Raw genomic sequence first — 22,069 nt, 5'->3', positions numbered from 1 at the left:
CCATCAGCCCAGCGGCCCCTCTGGGGACCCAACTAGCAGAGAAATCAGAGACCGCTTTACAAGAGCAGGAGAAGCTCGCGTCTTATCCAGACACTTCTACCGACTCCTTTACAAGTCAATAACCGCGGTCCTCTGTCCTTCCCACAGTCAATGCCAGTGTTCAAGCACTCTTCCACGAATGTAAAAATAATGAGCATGACTGCATTAATGGAGAGAGAGAGAGAGAGAGAGAGAGAGAGAGAGAGACTTGTGTTAATCAGTTGGTGATGCATTTTCTATCGACTGTCTCTTGTGTTTTAGGTAAACTCAGAAACTCATTGCATGCGGGCATGGTGCATTTCATTTCATTTTAATGCCCAAAAAAGTGTACCAGCTGAGCTGAGTTCACCTTACTTATACTCATTGTAGAGGCTCAACCACGCTGCATTTGAAGTAGGATTGTCATTCTTAACCAATGTTTCCCAGCAGCTGGTTCAAGATTATAGCAACTTCAGTGCCCGTGGAGTTTCTAACATTCATCGCTGGAGTCCTCCATTATTCCTTTTAAAACAGAGATTTAAAACGGTTGCCTGACATGGCGTGGTACACGCATTTGGCATAGGGCGTTTAAATGAATTAATTGCACATCTGAATTAGTCCAAAAACACATCTCAAATCTACCAGCAGCTGTATGTCTGTCTGCTTCTTCAAAGCTGTTATCTGCTTTTCTTTTTGCCCTCTGTGTATTTTTTTCTGTCTCACTCTTTTTTGGCTTCTTATTGATTTTTCAATTTTCTCTTCCTGTAAAATCTCAACAGCAGATGCAGCCATTCCCCTAAAGCTCCCGAGCAGAGGCAATGACTTCAACCATCAGGAAAATCAAAGGGGGCGAGAAAGAGAGAGAAACAACAGCTTCTCTTCAGTATAATACACGTGTTGCACGCATCGAGGAAAGAGGCGAATTCGGTGGAAGCGGACCGCGTTCTGACCCGGCGACCCCAGCGAGACGCAAGCGGCCCGATGGAGCTCAAGACGAACTGAGACAAGACAAAGGTTGCTCTAGCCACAGCCGCCGCCTCTGGAACTGCGGGGAACGTGACTCATTTACCGCACAACGATCCACTTGGATGCCGGCCCACCCAACAGCTGGTTCTGTGAACAGCGGCTCCTCATCAGGCCAGAGTAACCTCTCCACCACCAAGCTACTCTTTACTCATAAAGAAGGAAAATTATCTCATGGGTATCTGAGGAACGCAAACCGCAAGCCTTTGAGGAAGAAACAAAACCATTCTGACGCGCTTCGGCCGGCTCTGCCTGTCTCCCTCTTGTTCTGTCTCTCTCTCTGTTTCTTAATAGCGCTGGAGTTTGTCCTGCGGGCCGTGTGAGGGCTAAAGGCAGCATTCCCTCACTTCAGAGCGCTTCTGAGGGTCGGCAGGTCGGAATCGCAGATGTCTCCCGCAGACAGTTGGTTGTCTGAGGACCGCGGCCCAGCAAGAAACACACAATGAAGGCCTGACCCCGCAACACCGCTAAACACAACATGTTTTGTTTTGTCTTGTTTGGTTTTCTGCTTTGTCTACACTTGTGTTTTCCCTTATGACTAGTAAAGCTTTTCCACTGGAGGATGTCGAATGTGGAAAATTGGTTGCTATCGCAAGATGCCATTGTTTGGTATTACATTTCAGACATCTAAATGGTCTCTCCTTAAACTTCCTACAATTGTTTCAAGATATTAAGTCATTCTAGTTCTGAGGGGATGAGGAAAGATGCTTTCAAGAGGAAAAATAGGGAAACAGTGGACAGAATGACTTCAGAATGACTGAGAAAGATGAGTATTGCTGTGCTGCTGCAATTAAAACCAAATGGAACCAAAAGTCAATGGGACAAATATCAAGCATCTTTGGAGTGAGAAAATCAAATTAACTCTAGTTTATTAATTCATGGTTCTGGAATGATTGTGAATGATTCACCAGTTCACAAAGAAAAAACACCAAACAATCACCCAGGTCAGTTAAGTTTCACAACCAGAGTCCTCCACAATTTGAAAGTGAAAGTAAAATTGAAGTGACATGCGGCCAAGTATGGTGACCCGAACTTTGAATTTGTGCTCTGCATTTAACCCATCCAAGTGCGCACACCCACAGCAGTCAACACACACCCAGAGCCAGTGCTGAGGCACCCGGGAGCAGTTGGGGGTAGGGGGGCCTTGGTCAAGGGTCTCACCTAAGTTGCAGTATTGTAGGTGGAGAAAGTGCAGGTTATTCACTCCCCCACCTACAATTCCTGCCAGACCTGAGACTCGAACCCCCGAACTTTGGGTTACAAGTCCCACACTCTTTCCATTAGACCACAACTGCACCCAAACTCTGATTTGAAACTCCCACTCAGTTGAGGAAGAATAAAATCCTGCCTTACATTTTATTTCATGGTTCTCTATTAAATACATTTCAAGATCAGAGGAAAGGGAGCATTTAGCATTCAACAGCCTTTAAACATGGGAAGCTTGTAATTGGAGCTACCTGAACAGACTAGGAGGTAGTGTTTGAACAGCAGCCTCATTTCCTCATCCTTTTTTAATGGTTTATGTGTGTTTGTGTGTGCATGTACAGGCCTCTATTCTGAAATTGATAACATTCTAAATGAATTATCATGATGCATAATGAGCGTTATCTCGGCCTCCTCCCTGAAGCCCGCAGCCCTGCGTGGCACGTTGATTTGTTTTGTTGCACATTAGCCTCTGTTCTTCTAGAGAGCTCACCGCTCGAGGCGTGCAAATAAGAAATTATCCTTGCTGACTAACACTCCTAATACCTCCTTAGGGTAATTAGAAATTATTAGTCGGCTGCCTCCAATAATGAAAGCTAATAGCACTAACCAGCATCAAACCCCTCCATTCCTGTCTCCTCAAACGGAACATCAGGTGTGCTCTACATGCGGATGGACGGACGGACGGACTGGCATTCTTCCCCAACATGCTCCCCCTTGCTCAACGACTCATTATAGCACACGAGGGAGCAGAAATCAGACTATAAAATGAGCTTATCTGCAATAATGCCCAAAAAGATTTGCATAAATACGTTAGCGGTGCTCAGGAAGGCAGCATCTCTTTCTCATCCACCCACTCCTTCGAGAGATACCTGTAGGGCATCGGTGCTGTAATGTGCTTCAGAGACCACACCGCAGAGCGAAAGCCCTTCCCAAGCATTCTCTGTGTTTGGAGGGAGGAGGTGAGTGGGATTAGGGAGCGGAGGGGTATAAGGCCCGTTGGACAAAAACAATATAATGGAGGAGAAGAGGTTAATTCCCAAATAAGTAAACCTTCAACAGGCAAACTGAGCAGGTGGATCTGGCAGTGGAGCTGTGCACAGGAGTGCTTCTCAACAATGAGAGCCAACATACAGATGTAAACAAAAACATTCTTACGATCATGCATTGGCATTTATACCAAATGCAGGAAACTAATAATATAAATTAACATGTTATAACTATAGTAAATATTAACTTAACATTTGCTTTTAGATTTAATCTGTATTTATTGTCTGGATTGTATTTTGTTTGACCTTGTGTAGTTTTCTTGATGGTTTTTCTCAGGATTAGGGTGTCACACAATCTAATAATAATAATAATAATGCATTATTACAATTACCAGTCACCTTAAGCCAAACCCTAATGCTAACCCTAACCATATAGTAAGTACATGAAGTTAATTAATATTACTCAGTATGTAAAGTAAACTAAAATAAACTGTAACCTAGAAGTATTTGTTTTGTATTCTAACTACAGAATTCATGATTATTTATAGTATACTATGTTTGTCTAGAATTGTGTTATTCCTACTGTCTGAGATCCATCAGAACAGACCTGAGACACATTTTTGGGTCACAACTCACTGGTTGAGAAGCACTGCTTTAGACAGCGCTGGCCTCAGTAACCCCTCGCCTGCACAGAAATACGGGTCAGACTCTCATGAGAACAGAACCGCTCATGCCATCCAGGGGAAAACAGCGCTGGAGACTAGTGTGATGGGATTATCACCTCTTAAGGGTGACTTCTTGGCTGACCCCCTCGGGCACAGCGTGCTAAAACAAGAGCTCAAAAAAACACTCAGTGAAGCAGCGGCGTTGTTTAAAGGGCCAGCACAGTGCAAATAAAGCCCCTAGAATTGAGCAGGAATGTAAGGTATTCCCTTGCTTTCACTAATCTAATTTATGTTCTGTCTGTGAGGTTTACTGTGCTTGATATTTGTCTGCAACAGTTACCAGCGGTGTTTAATCATGACCACATCCATCTGCAGTCACAATGTACTGCAGTACAGATGATACAGATGTGACTGTACTGCAGGGACCAGGGGTCTGGAGGTCCAAAACATCAAGGTTTCACAAACTGAATGCTTCTCATGAACAAGCATGCTAAACAGAAAAGATGTGATTGTTTTTTATGTTTTCTAACATGACATGGATAACTTTTTTGGTCTTTTAAAGCACAGAAACTATTCAAGATAATTTTGTTCTATTGCAAAGAATTGATAGTTACACAGATCTGGCTAAAATCAACCCATGACATATCTCTGCTTTCCATCAGTCTGTCTGTAAAGCAAGACTGTTTGTGGATCAGTATTGACTTTAGTAAGAGCTGATCTAGAGATCTAGCCAAAAAAAAAAAAAAAAAACATTCTGTCTGTGTCTGACCTTTTACTTCTTTTTTAGTTTGTCTTTCTTTCTATGGTATAAATGTTAACGTTATAGAAAAGAACAATGTCTGAAGAGAAAAAAAAGTCTTGAGGTCAGACCTGCCACAAAAACTTGACACACAAAACCCCAAATCTCACATGTGTGTGTGTGGAAGGTCTCAGTGCCTGAGGGGCACAACTAATATTTCACTTTCCTAAAAAACTGCTCTGGAAAAGGGCAGAAGATTCCTGCTCATCATAGCCAGTGAAATGAAATCTCTCAGCCGCTTAGAGCACAGTGAACTGATGCTGAACTGAAAGAGGGTGTATGACCAGATGACACTGAGCACACTCGTGTGTGTGAAGATGTATGATGGTCTGATGGCTTCATTAACTCATTAACACTGAACAGGCACGCTGCTGTCATCAGTTAGCAGTGATTGCACACAGACTGAGATGGATGGATCCCTCTGTAATGACTGATGTTAAGTCAAGTCAAATGTATTTCACAATACACAAGTCTTCAAAGCTGCTTTACAGAAAATAATGATGTTGTGTGTACTGTATACTGAGTGCACAGTTTTTTTTTTTTTTTTTTTTTTTGCTTTTTAAAATATCATAAAGTTTTAGTTTTTAGTCTGTTTATTTTAATCACTTTAGTACTTCCACTTAAAAAAAGAGATACATGTTGCTTTGGGAATCTCCATATATATTTATTCATTTATATAATAAAAAAATAACAATGAAAAAATAGATAAAACAATAATATCCATTAAAATAAATCAAAAGATTAAGTGAGTGAGTTTAGAGTTCACCTGGTTTACACATAACATTCTGAGTGGCTAGTACAAATTTTCTTCAGAGTTCCGTAAACCTCTCTTTGTTCTATCTACTGACTCACTCTCTGTCCTGTCTTTCTCTGCTCTATCAATATCTGTCCAGTCTCACTCTCTGTCCTGTCCTTCTCTGTCCTGTCTTTCCATGTCCTGTCTTTCTCTGTCCTGTCTCTCCATGTCCTGTCCTTCTCTGTCCTGTCTCTCCATGTCCTGTCCTTCTCTGTCCTGTCTCTCCATGTCCTGTCTCTCTCTGTCCTGTCCTTCTCTGTCCTGTCTCTCTCTGTCCTGTCCTTCTCTGTCCTGTCTCTCCATGTCCTGTCTCTCTCTGTCCTGTCCTTCTCTGTCCTGTCTCTCCATGTCCTGTCTCTCTCTGTCCTGTCCTTCTCTGTCCTGTCTCTCCATGTCCTGTCTCTCTCTGTCCTGTCCTTCTCTGTCCTGTCTCTCCATGTCCTGTCTCTCTCTGTCCTGTCCTTCTCTGTCCTGTCTCTCTCTGTCCTGTCCTTCTCTGTCCTGTCTCTCCATGTCCTGTCTCTCTCTGTCCTGTCCTTCTCTGTCCTGTCTCTCCATGTCCTGTCTCTCTCTGTCCTGTCCTTCTCTGTCCTGTCTCTCCATGTCTTGTCTCTATCTGTCCTGTCTCTCCATGTCCTGTCTCTCTCTGTCCTGTCCTTCTCTGTCCTGTCTCTCCATGTCCTGTCTCTCTCTGTCCTGTCCTTCTCTGTCCTGTCTCTCCATGTCCTGTCTCTCTCTGTCCTGTCCTTCTCTGTCCTGTCTCTCTCTGTCCTGTCCTTCTCTGTCCTGTCTCTCCATGTCCTGTCTCTCTCTGTCCTGTCCTTCTCTGTCCTGTCTCTCCATGTCCTGTCTCTATCTGTCCTGTCCTTCTCTGTCCTGTCTCTCCATGTCCTGTCTCTCTCTGTCCTGTCCTTCTCTGTCCTGTCTCTCCATGTCCTGTCTCTCTCTGTCCTGTCCTTCTCTGTCCTGTCTCTCCATGTCCTGTCTCTCTCTGTCCTGTCCTTCTCTGTCCTGTCTCTCCATGTCCTGTCTCTCTCTGTCCTGTCCTTCTCTGTCCTGTCTCTATCTGTCCTGTCCTGCTCTGTCCTGTCTCTCCATGTCCTGTCTCTCTCTGTCCTGTCCTTCTCTGTCCTGTCTCTCCATGTCCTGTCTCTCTCTGTCCTGTCCTTCTCTGTCCTGTCTCTCCATGTCCTGTCTCTCTCTGTCCTGTCCTTCTCTGTCCTGTCTCTCCATGTCCTGTCTCTCTCTGTCCAGTCTCTCTCTGCTCTATCAATCTCTGTCCAGTCTCTCTCTCTCTGTCCTGTCTTTCTCTGTACTGTCTCTCTCTCTTTCTCTATCTCTCTCTGTCCTGTTTTTCTCTGTTCTATCAATCTCTGTTCTGTCTCTTTATGTTCTGTCTCTCTCTGTCCTGTTTTTCTCTGTCCTGCCTCTCCATGTCCTGTCTCTCTCTGTCCAGTCTCTCTCTCTCTCTTTCCTGTGTTTCTCTGTACTGTCTCTCTCTCTCTCCTGTCTCTCTCTGTCCTGTATTTCTCTATTCTATCAATCTCTGTCCTGTCTCTTCATGTTCTGTCTCTCTCTGTCCTGTTTTTCTCTGTTCTATCAATCTCTCTCCAGTCTCTCTCTTTCCTGTCTTTCCATGTCCTGTCTCTCTCCCTCTGTCCTTTCTTTCTCTGTTCTATTTATTTCTGTCCAGTATTTCTCTGTCCGGTTTCTCTCTCTGTCCGGTCTTACTATCTGTTTGGTTTTGTTTGGGTCGGGGCTTGACTGGATCACTTCGAGGCAGTTCTGCGTGCCGTACCGTAAGTGTGTTAGCCCATATCGACCAGCTGTTACTGGATCCAGTGTGAGAGAGAGTCAATATCTGCAGCGAGGACAACAGTTCACTGGTACTTATGACTTCAGTGTGATCAATAACACTACTCTGCTCCATCACACACAGATGCACAATGGATCACACACTAGATTATATTTATATTATATATTATATATTGCTATATCATAAGTAGGCTACACAGTTTTCATACTGATCTAATGATATTTTTAGTGCCTAACCCTGAAGGGTCTGTTCGCACCAAGAATGATATCTACAGTGATAACTATAGTTTTCATAATCCCTCTAACTCTAAGAACTCACAGGAACCAGATGAGTCCTCTGCTCAAGCTGCTTTTGTTGCAGTCTAGAATTAAACTCTTGGTCTCTAGAGGACATTGGCACACTGTCTTGACACACTATTTCCCTATTTAATATTGTAAAGCTGCTTTGACACAATCTGTATTGTAAAAAAATAAAACACTATATAAACAATGGTAACTTGACTTAATTTAAGAGAAGATTAAGAGTAGATTGAGGTTACACACACACACACACACACTGTCAGGGCTGCATGTACAGTAAACAGTGTTTAAATCATGTCAGATATGGTTCAGTAGCATGATGAAAGCACAGGAACGTTACAGGACCCACCTTGCTCGCTGCTGTTGTCTCCGCTCTGTGACGCGTGTCCTCCGCTGGAAGGTCCTGGCGTGCCGGCCGAGTGTGTGGATGTGGCATCATCGTGATCTCTCCAGGACGCTGGGTTCTGGAGACGGTCAGAGCGGAACCATCCGTCCATTTTCCCCATCCACAGCACAAAGAGAAAGAGAGGACTCATGAATGAGCTGGACAGTAAACTCAGACCAACAAACTCTTCACCATTCTTAAGACTGCACATCTAAACACCAAGTAAATGTTATTTGTAACACACATCAGTTAATATTTATAATATCTTCATGCTTTGTTGTCACATTTAGAAGAACTGGATGGTAATTTGTGATCCTGGAGCACAAAACCAATCATAAGGTTCAGTTTTTTTAAAAAATTGAGATTTATACATAATGAATAAAGCTGAATAAATCATCTTTCCGTTGATGTATGGTTTGTTAGGAGGACCATATTTGTCTGAGATACAACTATTTGAAAATCTGGAATCTGAGGGTGCAATATATATAATGCCTTGTTGGCTAATGCTACAAATATATCTGTGCTACTTATGACTGCTTTTGTGCTCCGAGGACACATATAGGCTAGTTACATTTTGCAACAATATTATCAACCATGCCATTTAAATTTGTTGTTATACCATATATATATATATAGAGCTGTGTGATAATAAATGAAACATTTTGCAATGATATAAACATCACAATACAAGCAATCCAACAGTGTCATGCCAACCTCAGCATCCTTAATGCAACAAAAACAATGGCATTAGAGGATGTTAAATATAGTGCAGAAGTCATATAGACGACGGCTATGATCCTCCCTCATTGACTTTCATTATATGGAAAAGATCAACTTGGACATTCTGTATAACAAGTTCTGTTGTGTTCCTCAGAAGAAAGAAAGTTACATAAATTTAGAATGACAAAAACCTTGCTGAATTCTAACACTCAACTTAAATGTCTGTGTTTTGAGCAACAATTCATCATTTCCACTGTCACAAACAGCAGACACACTATCTAATCTGACACACACACACACACACACACACACACACACACAGAGCGGTGGGCCGGTCCGTGAGGGCTGTGTGTCATGTGTAAGAGGGCATCTCTTCCTCACCCTTCCTGAGGTTTCTCAGGGTCTGATCGGGCCGCGGGGAAACAGGATTTGTACTGTACAGGAAGAGCTTTATCTGTGTTACACATAGACGAGCAAGAAGAGGAATTTCCTTTGCCACTCTAGTGAGAAAAGACTTTACAATCCCTCCTCCCTCCTCGAACCTAAAAATGGCAACAATTAAATTAGCTAGTTTTACTGAAGTCTAAATATTATTATTAAAAATTTATATTAAATTAAAAAAATATATTTTTTAATAATTAAGAAGAATATTATAAAAAATATATTACAAATATTATTTAAATTAATTTTCATTTAATTTTAGGCTAAATTTATGCATTTAGTAGACACTTTTATCCAAAGTGACTTACAGTGCATTCACAGGCTATACTTTTTTAGCTATCATGTGTTCCCGGGGAATTGAACCCCCAAGCTTGCGCTTGATAACACAATGCTCTTCCAATTGAGCCACAGGAACACTTTTAAAATCACAGAGGTGAACACATTTGCTGTGAGCTCATTTCACAAGTCTTAATCTGAGAGCAATCGAGTAATACACACACACACACACACACACACACACACACACACACACACACACACACACACAGATTTTAATGTTCTTATGAGCCACAGTAGTGTGTGTCCGCTGTTAGTTCACTACAGGAGAACAGAGTCAATCCACATAGTCTACAAACAAAATAATACTCATAAAGCTCCACCACAGACATAACAGTTATTTGATTTAATATAAACCATAATTATAATCAATGATATGATTATAAGTGATTTAGTATTATGCTAGTCCAGTCTGTGCATATGAAACAAGTGATAATGGTTACTCTCAATCTAGTCCTACACTATCCTGTCCACACCATCACTTTAACACTTTAGTTATCCTTCCAATTCCATGAGAACAGGAAGGTGCACACCATAACTATAAAGTCAACGATTATCATAAGAAACACAATCAGAAAGCTGTTGATTCCTTAGTTAATAAAACAACAACAGCCAATCAGAATCCGTCTGAATTTAAAAAGACTGAGCATTTAAAGCAGCAGACAACAAAACTGCAGTGCCACTTACAATAAACTGAAAGATATTGTTCGTTAGCATAATTATCATACTAGTTATAGTTATTGTCCTCGGTTTTAAGCAGCACTGCTGCTCAAAGGTTCAGATCAGACTCAGATGATCAGGATCTGGTTGAAACACACTTGAGCTGCTGGAATTCATCAGAAGTATGTTTTCATATTACATCAAACTATCACGGAGGGTATATGATATATGCCATTTATAATAACATTTCCCAAACTGTGTGTGGATTGGGCCATAGTTATCAGAGATGAATATCAGCTGTTCAAGTAAATGTTTGGTATGACCGCAGTGAAATGACGTAGGCTCAGTCCCATTCCCAGCACGTCTTTAGAGAAGAGTGGAAGGAAAAACGGCCGTCTGTGTGATACAGCTCCAAATGAGTGGGTTGTTTCCTGTATCTGAGACGGCCACCGCTGCGAGACAGGCCTACAAACACACACTCGAACACAGCCGCAGGTCCAGAAGTGCTGACGCTCACACGTTTCCCAGAGTTCTGCAGCTGATATCCAGTTTCCTCACGCCACTCGGCAGCAAAAAAGCAACAGCCTTTTCCCACTTATGAATAATGCAGCCGCCCTCTCTCTCTCTCTCTCTCTCTCTCTCTCTCTCACAACAAAACAGTTGTCAGGGCTCCCAAGAGTCCATTAAAGTTCAAACAAGCTGTAAAGAAAGCGAGTGAGAGACATCGTGTGACCCAAACGGCTGAGAGAGCCTCCACCCCACCCAGGAAAGAGATATTCCCCATCGCTGCGGATAATGAGGAGTCAAACGCAGCGCTGCGTGCTCGCCTCTAATTGTGTTAAAGAGCCGCAAACACAGCCCCGGCACAATAGAGCAGATACAGAATAAGATAGAGGGTCACCGTGACACACGGGGTCACAGACTCAACGCTCATAACACAAGATCTGATTCATATAAAGCTGGAGACAATGGTGTGACGGAGAGCGGACGATCCAGCACTGACCCACACCTGCCCTGCAGTCTACACTAGATAACACACACTCACAGAAAACCCCCAGCGAAACACAAGCGAGCGCATCTTCAGCCCCTGACCTTTCTCCGTGTCTCCTGCGCGTCAGATACACACACAGCTCTGCTGAATTTAACATGTAATTACACCAGCGCTCCCAAAACATGTTAAAGGACAGTCTGGAGCATCTCAGAATGACTATTCAGAGCGAAACTGCCAATTATCTGACAAGAGTGAGAACGAGCCTTCGCTGAGCTCCAGTAATTGACAGCCCAGCATTTTAAGAGACGTGACTGAATGTGTTTAATGCTCTTCTGTTTCACACTGAACACACCTCACCACTCTCAAAAAATACAATATAAATGCTCTCATCTAAATTAAAATATTATTTAAAATCTCCAAATCCACCAAAATATACATATTTACACCAACAAAATACATTTGTATGGGTTGAAATAGTTAACAATTGCAGGTTGCCAATTTAAACGTTCTGCATGTAATAAGTTTCTGTTCTGAAATCCAAAATATTTGTTAAAGTGGAAAACCAATCTAAATCATTGTGAAGAGAATAAACCCTGAACACACACTTGTGTCTGAAGCACTAAGCAACAAGTGAGTGTGTGTCCAGACGAGAGCAGTCGAACCCTGATCACACTGAGCCATCACTGATCTGCAGGAATGAACTTTGACCTGTCAACCACCACCTTACAAAATAAATAAACAAATAAACACTTTTAAAAAGAACACTGGTCTCTAAACTTAATACACGCGACTGGCCATAATATATTTGAGAGACTCACAGAAGATATGTATTGTTAAAAAATGACTTCAGTGTCTTACATCTTTCTCTATGTGTATATTATCAACATAAAGACTACTGACAGCCACAAACAATCAGGAGAAATGTGGGGCCAGAGGAACACGTCAAAAACACTGTCAACATATTATAAGCTGCACTTGATTTTTATTTTTTAATTCCTAACTGAATTTACACAAACACATTTCAAATCAAACTGAAATTAGTATCTATATTATTAACTGGTTATTAACAGATTATTAACTAGACAAAGCCAACAGAGAAGGCAAGTGTCACATCAATTATAAAAAAAATTATATATATATATATATGAATTGTGCAAATATTTATCTTACAGCTGTGTTGAATGACATGGATACTTTCATTTAATTTCTTATCTTATTTTTGAATAACTGCAGGATGAATGTTTTTAAGAGGCTGGACAGTAACAAGAGGCACATCAAAAATATAATGGCATCCTGACAAAGGCCTTGTATACTCTGACAGCACTATAAACCACACTCAAAGACAATACAGCAGTCAAGAGTTAATAAAAGTGCCTCTATTCACAGCTTACAGCAGGTAGAGAGAGAGAGAGAGAGAGAGACAGAGAGAGAGAGAGAGAGAGAGACAGAGAGAGAGAGAGAGAGAGAGAGAGAGAGAGAGAGAGAGAGAGAGAGAGAGAGCAAGCCATGTCCTTCATCCCCAGCAAAGCAACTTTCACCAAATGATGTTGCCCCAGGCAAAATATATTAAAAATGCATATCAAAGCAGCAAAAAACGGATGAGATAGGTACAACCTAAATAAATCTGTATATCCAACTATCAAACTGCTGTCCTCAAACACACAAAAAGAGTAGAATAGCAAGATCCACGAATGAAAAACCCTACAGCTGGTAATTTAGAAGTGTAATTTAATCGCAGCGGTCGTCTGCGTTGTGTTTAGTGCTGAGCTGAACATCATGAAGCTGGGCCTTTCTCTGTATGTGGAGCAATCATTTATTCTCATTAAGAAACACAGCCACACATGCACACCTCAACACACACTCTCACACACACACACACACACACACTCACACACACACACACACACACACACTCACACTCATACACACACACACACACACACACACTCACGCTCACACTCATACAAACACTCACACACACACACACACTCATACAAACACACACACACACACACAAACACACAGACAAACACACACACACAGACACACACACACACACACACACACACACACACAAACACACACACACACACACACACACAAACACACAGACACACACACACACACACACACACACACACACAGACACACACACACACACACACACACACAAACACACACACACACACACACACACACACTCACACTCACACTCACACAAAGCACTCTGCTGCACATTGAGACGTGTGTTTAGTTGAAACACTTTAAATAATTTGCGTAAACAAGAACCCCAAGGCATGATTTTTGCTCCACACACACGTGTATGTGTTCTCTTTAATTTCACCATGTCCCTTCCACAATAATTCGATTACTATCCTTCCATGTCTGTTAAACTTCACATAAATCACTGCAAACGTTACTCTTGCTCTAAAACAGATATATTTGATGATATTGTGCCATGCAAGGTCTGTGTATGATCTGGAGCAGCACTGTTCTCAGACAGGTCTCTTTGTGTCACATCATGGTGAGCTCTACAGTCTTATAATAATAGGTTAACAGTCACATTTACACACATGCTACACAAATTATGTTAAAAAAAGATATTTGTGATATTTTAGCTGACTATTATTAATGGATATATTTTCCCACGTGAATGTTAAAAGGATAACATAGTGAGACACCCTTTATATCCTCTGCATGCAGTAACAGTTCAACCAGAAAATACACTGCATAGAGAGGATGTGTGTGTGTGTGTGTGTGTGTGTGTGTGTAGTAATTGAGTGCACTTTATTTTTGTGTTTCAGTTTTTGTTGTATTCTATGTCTGTCATTGTTATTTTTACAGTTATATTTACATTTTTACTGTTTGCCATATCTTTTCTAGTGTTAAATATTTTGTTCATGTTCTGTTTAACTGCATCTGAATTTAATAAAGCAAATAAATAAATCTGAATTAAAAAAAAATGCATTAATTTATTACATTTGCAATAAATGGTTAGCCAGCTTTAAAGCATTAAGAATGAGTGTCTCAACTGTTTGAGAGAAAATGCTGAAAACTGTGGAAAATATAAACTACTTATGGCTATGATGAATTTATGTTATTTTAGTACATAAGAAATATAATGTGAAAAAAAAAATCACTTCATTTCGGCATCTAGATATTGTGTAGTGATGAAAAAAGCAGAACGTGTCTCTACTGTACTCAGTGATGCTCAGACATATTTAGATATTTATACACACAGCAAACAAATAAAATACAAATGATCCTTCAGCTATAGAGGCTCGCAGTGTGCACTCATCGTATCTCAAGAGATGTCAGTGTCCAGATGTGCAGTCTCCACTCCATGTGCAGGATCCACACAGCTCGAGCGGCAGAGAACACGCGTGTCTTATCCCTACACGTACAGACACGCGTTACACTGAGCTGGGTTTACAGAGACCTGAGCCGGGTCAGTCTCTTCACTGTAATGTTCAGACGGACCTCAGCCCACGAAAACTTTCTTTCCCCCAACATTTCATTTACGACACCGACATCAACACGTTTAAACCCAGCCGCTGTCATTTAAGAGCAGAGTCGTCGCTGAATTCACTAATGGAGCATCGGCCTGTGAACCGGACTCAGACCACCACCAAAATCAATAATCAACACCATCATCATCAAACTATAGAGAAGCACATTATAAACCTGACTCTGTAAACAGAATAGTGTGCATGCTCGCACAACACCGAGGCATAGTGTATAAACATGTTATAACATCAACACATATCCTATCCGTCGCAATTATTCATTCGTTTAAAAACAATCTTGTGCAATGCGCGATTGCAACATCACAGGATACATCACAAAATAACAGCCCACAAGCCACAAGTTCAGAAAAATCGCATCAAACTTTCAGCCAAGCGTTCATTTAACCAGAATTAAGAAGACCTCGTCTCATATTTGATCCGTCATGTGGATCGTCCACGTCACTGATGTATGGCATGACTGCTGCAGATAACACCCAGCGCAGAAACTATGAACCAGCTGTTACTTACATGATCGGCTAAGTTCGTGGAAGATCCCGAGATGTCCTCGTGGTCTGATTTTGAGCTGCCATCCCGTTCATCAATCACTAAATCTATGGGCATTTTTCCTTTCAAACAGCTGATGTACCGATGGCAGAAATTATCGCAGAGTTCGTGCACCTTTGAGCAGAGAAAAGAGCCGCAATTAAAGCAGGAACAATAGAGAGATGATAGCGATGCTGTTATTCTCTAGAGACACATGCAACAAGTTCATCCACAAACATCACTATAATGTGTCCGACAAAATATTTAATTATGTGAAATAAATAAGATTTTTTATATTTATGTCAAAAATGTGGAATTAAATTAAATAACATGGTTTAAATATCAAATTCTATTCGGAGTACTAATTTTCGCAGATTACACACACATATATTGTTATTATTATTATTATTATTATTATTATTACACCGAGTAATGCAAAATCTGAATTATTCATTAACAAATTTAACCAAAATAAGAATAAATTCCAAAACTGGTGACGAGAAGAAAATCCATCCAAATTATTTCTAAACTTAAATCAAAACAAATCAATGAAAGATTACCTTTTCTAGCTCCAAAAGATGAAACCGTAATACTTGTATGGCTTGTATCATCTGTAAAGAGAAACGGACGTCATTAGCTGTGTCTTCTTTGTAATTTAATGTCAACATTATATTTTGCATTGAATAAAAACCTCCTATTCCAGTGGGGATTTTTTTAAATTATAAAATAAGAAATAATTTAGTAATGTGTTTGAAAAATAAAAAACGATTATTTTAATATGTAAAAATTACAGGTGAAGTGATTGGCCTGCGTGAAGTGTTGAAGGGGGTTGAAATTGAAGGCACAGCCCTGTCACCCATCAGAACCGCTAGTATTTACTTTCACTATCTCCAGATCCAATGCACACACACAAAAAGGCTCGAAAAGATAGAACATTTCAGAGAAGTAAAAATCTTACCAAATTATCCAATTCTGGATTCGAAGAAAATAAAGGTTTTTCTGCGCGGACCTAAAAAAAAAACAGAATGAGAGTTAATAGCAATCGATGAAGATATGTGCAGTCGCTAATTCAATAAAAAAAAAAAGCATTGAAATTGCAATCGTCGCTAATCTGGTTAAAGTAGAAAAGAGTGGCTTCATGCAGCTACTTACAACATCCAAGAGCATTCGTAGGAATATAATTAGCGGTCTTAAATGAAAAAGGATCGGCTATTTTTGTCTTTGTTTGAATGCTTTAAATGCGTCTGGGAAGCTCGAGGTGTTAGAGTGAGGCTCGTGAGTGACCTGTTTGGCGAAGACAGCGATGTCCTCGTTGAAGGAGTCTGAGGAGCACACATCTCCCCCAGCGACCCCGGGCTCGCGAGGAGTGCATGTGGCCAGCTCACACTTCTCAAAGACCAGAGCCAGCAGAGGAAACAGAGGATGACTGCAGGGACAACAACAGCACGATAACCTTCAGATCAACTGGAGAACTAAACGAGCTCAGAAACAGAGCAGAAATTCCACAGAGCCTAACAGTTCAGAAACGACTTAGAAATCAAATGCATTTTACACTCGACGAGAATCCGGATTCCTAACTTTGTTTTGGCCTGCAGTGATTTGGAACTCAAAAGGAATTAAAGCAGCAATCTCCCGTTTATCCTGAAATTATTTTAAGTCTGAGATTGAACGCCAATTTGTCAAAGCCAATAAAAATAAGTAATAATAATAATAATAATAATAATAATAATAATAATAATAATAATAATAGCACATAAATTAATGCATATCCAATATAATAAAAAAATAAAAAATAAAAATAGCAACTACTTAGAGTTCCAGGAAAAGAAAAAAGAAAAAAAAAAGAAAAGAAAGACTATTAACGGGAAAGAGAAGCCTGACTAAAGGAGTTCTCGGGGCCGGTATGAGTTTGGAGCTCACCCGTAAATTTGATCTTTATCCCTCTTTAACACGTCGTTGACAGCCGAGCCCATGCTGGTGGGCATGACATTGGGATGGGGGGCATGTGTGCCGTAGTGCTGGCTGGCGTGGAGCGGCGGTCCGTGGTTCAGATGATGGACCTGCGGCAGCGGCCGAGGCGCGTGAGGATCCCCGTACATACCGACCCCGTCCATGCCGCCGTAATGAGCCAACTCATCGTACTGCAAGAGAAGCAGAGAGTCAGCACATAGAGCACAGAAACAAAAGGCAAGCCTGCAGAGAAAAGTCGGCTTTAGCGAAAGGGCAAAGAGAAGAAAAAGTCTGGCGCGGATCTAAAGTTTGTTGTATATTTGCGCGTAATTACCAAAAACATGTTGTGAAGTTGCGCTTCCCGAAGCGAGCAAAGCGTCGCGCGCGCGGCGAGTATTCCCAGCCAAGTGCGTCAGACTGAAGGAGAGGCCTGTGATAGATAGTGTATCAGTGGAGGTGAGTGCTGGAGATTTTAAACCTACCCTTTGCGCCATCAGCCTGCGCTCCAATAAACCTCGGGCTCTGTGTCGTAGATTGAATCTCCCAGTCCGCTCACAAACTCACGCGCTGCAAAAGATCCCCTTTTCGAGCAAACTTGGCGAATTCCTCCTATTCTCCAGTACTACGGCTGAGAACGAGCGCAGGCATCAGGAAGAGTTTTCCAATTATTCTTCTTTTCCTCTTTGCCCCCCCCAGAAAAGAAAGAGAAAAAAAGTCGAGCCCCAAACTGAAGGTTACAGCCGGCCCATCAACAACCTGCGTGCAACCAAACTGTCGCGTCTCATGGCTTTTTGCCACTCCAGCTGTCAATCAAAGCCCAAGGTTGTCAAGGTAATGAATGAATGATGGTTGGTGATGATGTTCAAGAGAAGATGAATCTTTTTAGCCCCGTTTTCATCCCACAAGTCCCTCTCTCCTTTATGCCTCCGGTCCGCTTTCTTGTTTTATTACTACATTAAAAAAAAAAAAAAAAAGAAAAAAAAAAGGAAAGAAAAAGGACACTCGGAGAGTCTGTGGAAAGCGCGTCGGTCTCCGGCGCGGTCTGAGATGAGTGAGTGAGTGAGTGAGTGTCAGTGAGTGTTGGCAGGTCGGCCGCTCGCTCGCTTATAGAACGCAGAGAGTTGAGCTGCGCGCATCGGCGGGAGAATGAAATGACGGAAGCCGGAAGTGGCGCTGAGCACAGCCAGTCCTGCGCGAGGCGAGCGTCCAGTGCGCGAGGGGGGAGCCACGCAACTCCGCGCACCGCGGATCCCACTCTCATGCGTTGAGAACTAAGAGGCGTCGCGGCGCGTCGGGCACGCGTCCAAACGTTAAAACTGCGCTTTTAGTATCTTTATTGGGCGAAGAAAAGTCATTCCAGCCCGACTTTGCTTAATGCAGGACTGATACAACCGCTATCGAGTGTCACGTCCCTTTTTTCTGATCTTTTTCTTGTGCAACAAGGTAAAAAAATGCATACTCAGTCGAGGCCCCTAAGAATAAAGTGAACTTTTCCACACGCGACAAGACAAAAAGCGAGGTTTATGTTTGGAAACTGTCTTTAGTCCAATAGCATTTGAAGATTGAAATGTGAGCCGTGCATCGCGCGCTCAATTATCAAAGAGCCTCGAGATCATCAATCATTAGGAAGGCCTGAAGTTTCAGAGGAGGAGCAATGATATTGATTGTGCTACAGATGGCCCCTAATACCACAAACAGACCCTTAAAACACTGCTCCTCATCAATGATCAGAGCCTGCATCGCGCACGTGTGACATCACCGTCCTATCGACCGCTTTTTACATAAACGTCTACATTTAGAGCACCCTCACTTGTTTTGATGTCGAAATTAACAATTCAGGGTTTAGTGGAGCTGAACTCGTGCGGGGTCTCCACAAACAAGCTCAATAAACGGGCTCGAGCTCGAACGAAGCAAGCAATTAAAACGGTTTTCATAAAGTGCTGTGTTTATGACAGAGGGGAGGGAAGAGCACGAGGAGAGAGTAGAAGTGCAGGGTTCACTGCGCGAGAGCGACTGAGTGGACACAGAGCGCGCGCGGTCTGACCACTGCTTCATCGCGAGGAAGAGGATGAGGAGCTTTCTGGAGAGACACGGTAAGTCCATCACATCATCACAGCATCATAACACACAACATATGATTTCATCTGGAGCAACTACAACTGCACAGACAGATAGTGCGTGTAAGAATCTACTAAAGTCGTAGGCTACAAGAAATTAATACCGCAAGAAAAATAATAGCTCTGTTTGTTTTCGGTCGATTAAATCAAATGTTTTTATGACGCGTTATAGTTGCTTTACTTCTCAGTGTGTTAATCCGCTGCATCCGAGTTCTGCTGCTGGTCTCTGAAACAAACTTTACCGACACAGAAAAACAGCTTTCGCTTTCAAAAAATGCTTGAAACCACATAACCGCTTCCTCTTTGTTAAAAGATACATAAAATAGAATATAGAATATCGTTATAAATAATAATAATAATAATAATAATAATAATAATAATAATAATAATAATAATAATAATAATAATATCTTTAGCAGACGCTTTTATCCAAAGCGACTTACATTGCATTCAGGCTAACATTTTTTCTTACCATGTGTTCTCTGGGATTCGAACCCCTGACCTTGCGCCTGCTAACGCAATGCTCTATCACTTGAGCTACAGGAATATAATAATAATAATAATAATAATAATAATAATAATAATAATAATAATAATAGCAGCAGCCTGATAATAATATTATTATTAATAATAATAATGATAATTATAATAATAAAGCTACCAAGCGAATAAACTCGTGCGAATATTGTAAAGAAGCAGCAGCTGAAATCTGCGGTGGACGGGGATCCGTGGCATTAACCGGAGGTAACATCTCATCTGCTGTGTCAAACGGAGGTCATTTTAGGGTTAAAGCTCTCGATGTCTCTGTCCAGCTGCGGCTGACAATCCGTTTCCACGAGAACACTTCTACATAACCTCTCACAAATATAACTCATCTGCTTTCAACATTTCATGTGAAGTAATAATAATTAGATATAATTTATATAACATAAAATATAATCAAAATGTAAACCATCAGTCAGAGTCATTTCTATAGTTTTGTGAAATATCTTTTAGGTAATCAGTTTTATCTTGGCAACGAAAACATGTAGCTTTCTAAATCTTAATTGTGTTAATTAAAGGCTTCAGGGCACTGTAAACGAGTAACTATTTGATCCTATTTGATTCTAATTGTTTTCTTCTGAAATTGTCATTCTTGTTTTATAGCCGAGCTAGAAACAGATTTACAGGACAGCAGGTCACGCGCCCGACGAAAACTCGCTTCAGCTCGCTGCTGGATCTGATCAACTCAAAACAATAATGATAATAATGATAATAATAATAATACTAATAATAATAATAATAGTACAATTTTATCTCTATTTTAAAATGCTCCTTTATTTAAGTTCTGATATATGTGGAGGTCTGGTGGTCAATATTTATGTTCGGATAATAATTTCTGTGTTTGCAGCTTTAGCTCGATGTGAACTCTGTGTGACCTCAGGGAACACGACATCCCTGTCCCTGGAGGAAAGCGGTGCTACTCCAATGTTTGTAGAAGTTTCGTGAGGAACTCTAAATTCTGGAGTGTGAAAGGCGCATTTTGCTTCAGTGGCATCATTCTCACTGCACTGTGAGACGCTGTGTGTGTGTGTGTGTGTGTGTGTGTGTGTGTGCAGCTCTTTAGCGACACCTGCCGGATCAATCACGCGCCGCGCTGCATCCACTGGAAACTCCAGCTAAATTAAAATAAAGAAACACTGATATCTTGAGAGAGAATACAGATATCAACGACATTTGTTTTGAATAAATTGTATGCCATGGGCCAGTTGCGAAGAACGAAATAAACAGAGTACCAAGAGTTTGCGCATAGCCGTTTTTGTGTACGTTTTATTCGTTTTTGTTATAGTAAGTTATATTTAAAGTGTATTCTGTTGTTGTTGGGTGCTTCACACTATCTTCTACAATTAGATCAATTACATTTTCATTCATTTCATTATTTATTGTTATTTGTTTCTTTCACTCGTCAAGTTTTCCCTCGGGATAAATCCATAAATATTAAATGTAAAATATACATGCATATTTTCATCACTGATAGGTGAACAAAATGTATCAGACAACTGTAAAATGAGTACAAATCATTTACGCGTTGTTATTATTGCTATTAATAATCATTTTCGCCATATTTGGAAGTGCAAACATCTAATTATTTAAAAAAGGGAGGGAAACGATATATAGGCTAATCCTTACAATACTAAATAAAAGAGCGACATATTGGTCGAATACAATATCACTAATAAATTAACAAGCATTAAAAAAGTAACACTTTATTTTAAGATGTCCTTGTTGCTCGTTACATGATCTGCTATTATAATAACAATAAATTATGCATAAACACGCAAGTAACCTAAGCCAAGCCCTATTCCTAACCCCAACCACACAGTAAGAACATGCGGTCAATTAATATTACTCACTGAAACACAGTAACAAGAACACATTCAAATAAAGTGTAACCGAGATAATACATAAATAGAGCTCACTGCAGCGCCCGATCAACTCTTTGTAAAATATCTACTTTGACATGTATCTTGAAATAGGCCTATATATGTCAGAAGCTTTCAGTGTCCACGAGAAGAATATTAAAAGAAAGAGATGCTCGATTATCGATGGCTGAAGTGTTATTTGTGTGGCTCGTCTCGAGCGCGTAACATTAAATTCACGCTACACTTTTCATTTACTCCACTCATATCCCGCAACCAGAAGAATCTTCTCTGATTAGATAAGATTTGCTCTTTCCTTTAATTTTTATTTTTATTTCCTTTATTTTTTGGCCATTGCTTTATTATTATTATTATTATTATTATTATTATTATTGTACAGGCTAATAGGCTAT

General features: G+C 40.9%; 1 protein-coding gene across 7 annotated transcripts in view; it reads right to left on the bottom strand.

The window, feature by feature from the left end:
- Positions 1-18,486, bottom strand: part of LOC127975811 (homeobox protein Meis2) — a 71,075-nt gene extending 52,589 nt beyond the window's left edge. For 3 of the 7 annotated variants that reach the window (XM_052579799.1, XM_052579802.1, XM_052579801.1), the window contains exons 1-7: positions 17,623-18,486; positions 17,111-17,331; positions 16,475-16,616; positions 16,149-16,199; positions 15,751-15,801; positions 15,176-15,325; positions 7,958-8,114 (exon numbers count right to left, since the gene is read on the bottom strand). In XM_052579799.1, the coding sequence (XP_052435759.1) occupies positions 7,958-8,114; positions 15,176-15,325; positions 15,751-15,801; positions 16,149-16,199; positions 16,475-16,616; positions 17,111-17,331; positions 17,623-17,634 (784 nt within the window). In that variant the 5' untranslated portion in view covers positions 17,635-18,486. Of the gene's footprint in view, positions 1-7,957; positions 8,115-15,175; positions 15,326-15,750; positions 15,802-16,148; positions 16,200-16,474; positions 16,617-17,110; positions 17,332-17,474 lie in introns of all 7 variants that reach the window. The other 4 variants (XM_052579804.1, XM_052579806.1, XM_052579805.1 and 1 more) reach the window with 2 other exon arrangements.
- Between the last annotated feature and the right edge of the window lie 3,583 nt (positions 18,487-22,069).

This window comes from Carassius gibelio, chromosome B17 (assembly GCF_023724105.1).
Source record: "Carassius gibelio isolate Cgi1373 ecotype wild population from Czech Republic chromosome B17, carGib1.2-hapl.c, whole genome shotgun sequence".
Taxonomy (NCBI): domain Eukaryota; kingdom Metazoa; phylum Chordata; class Actinopteri; order Cypriniformes; family Cyprinidae; genus Carassius; species Carassius gibelio.
This window is presented reverse-complemented; position numbering and strand designations above follow the sequence as displayed.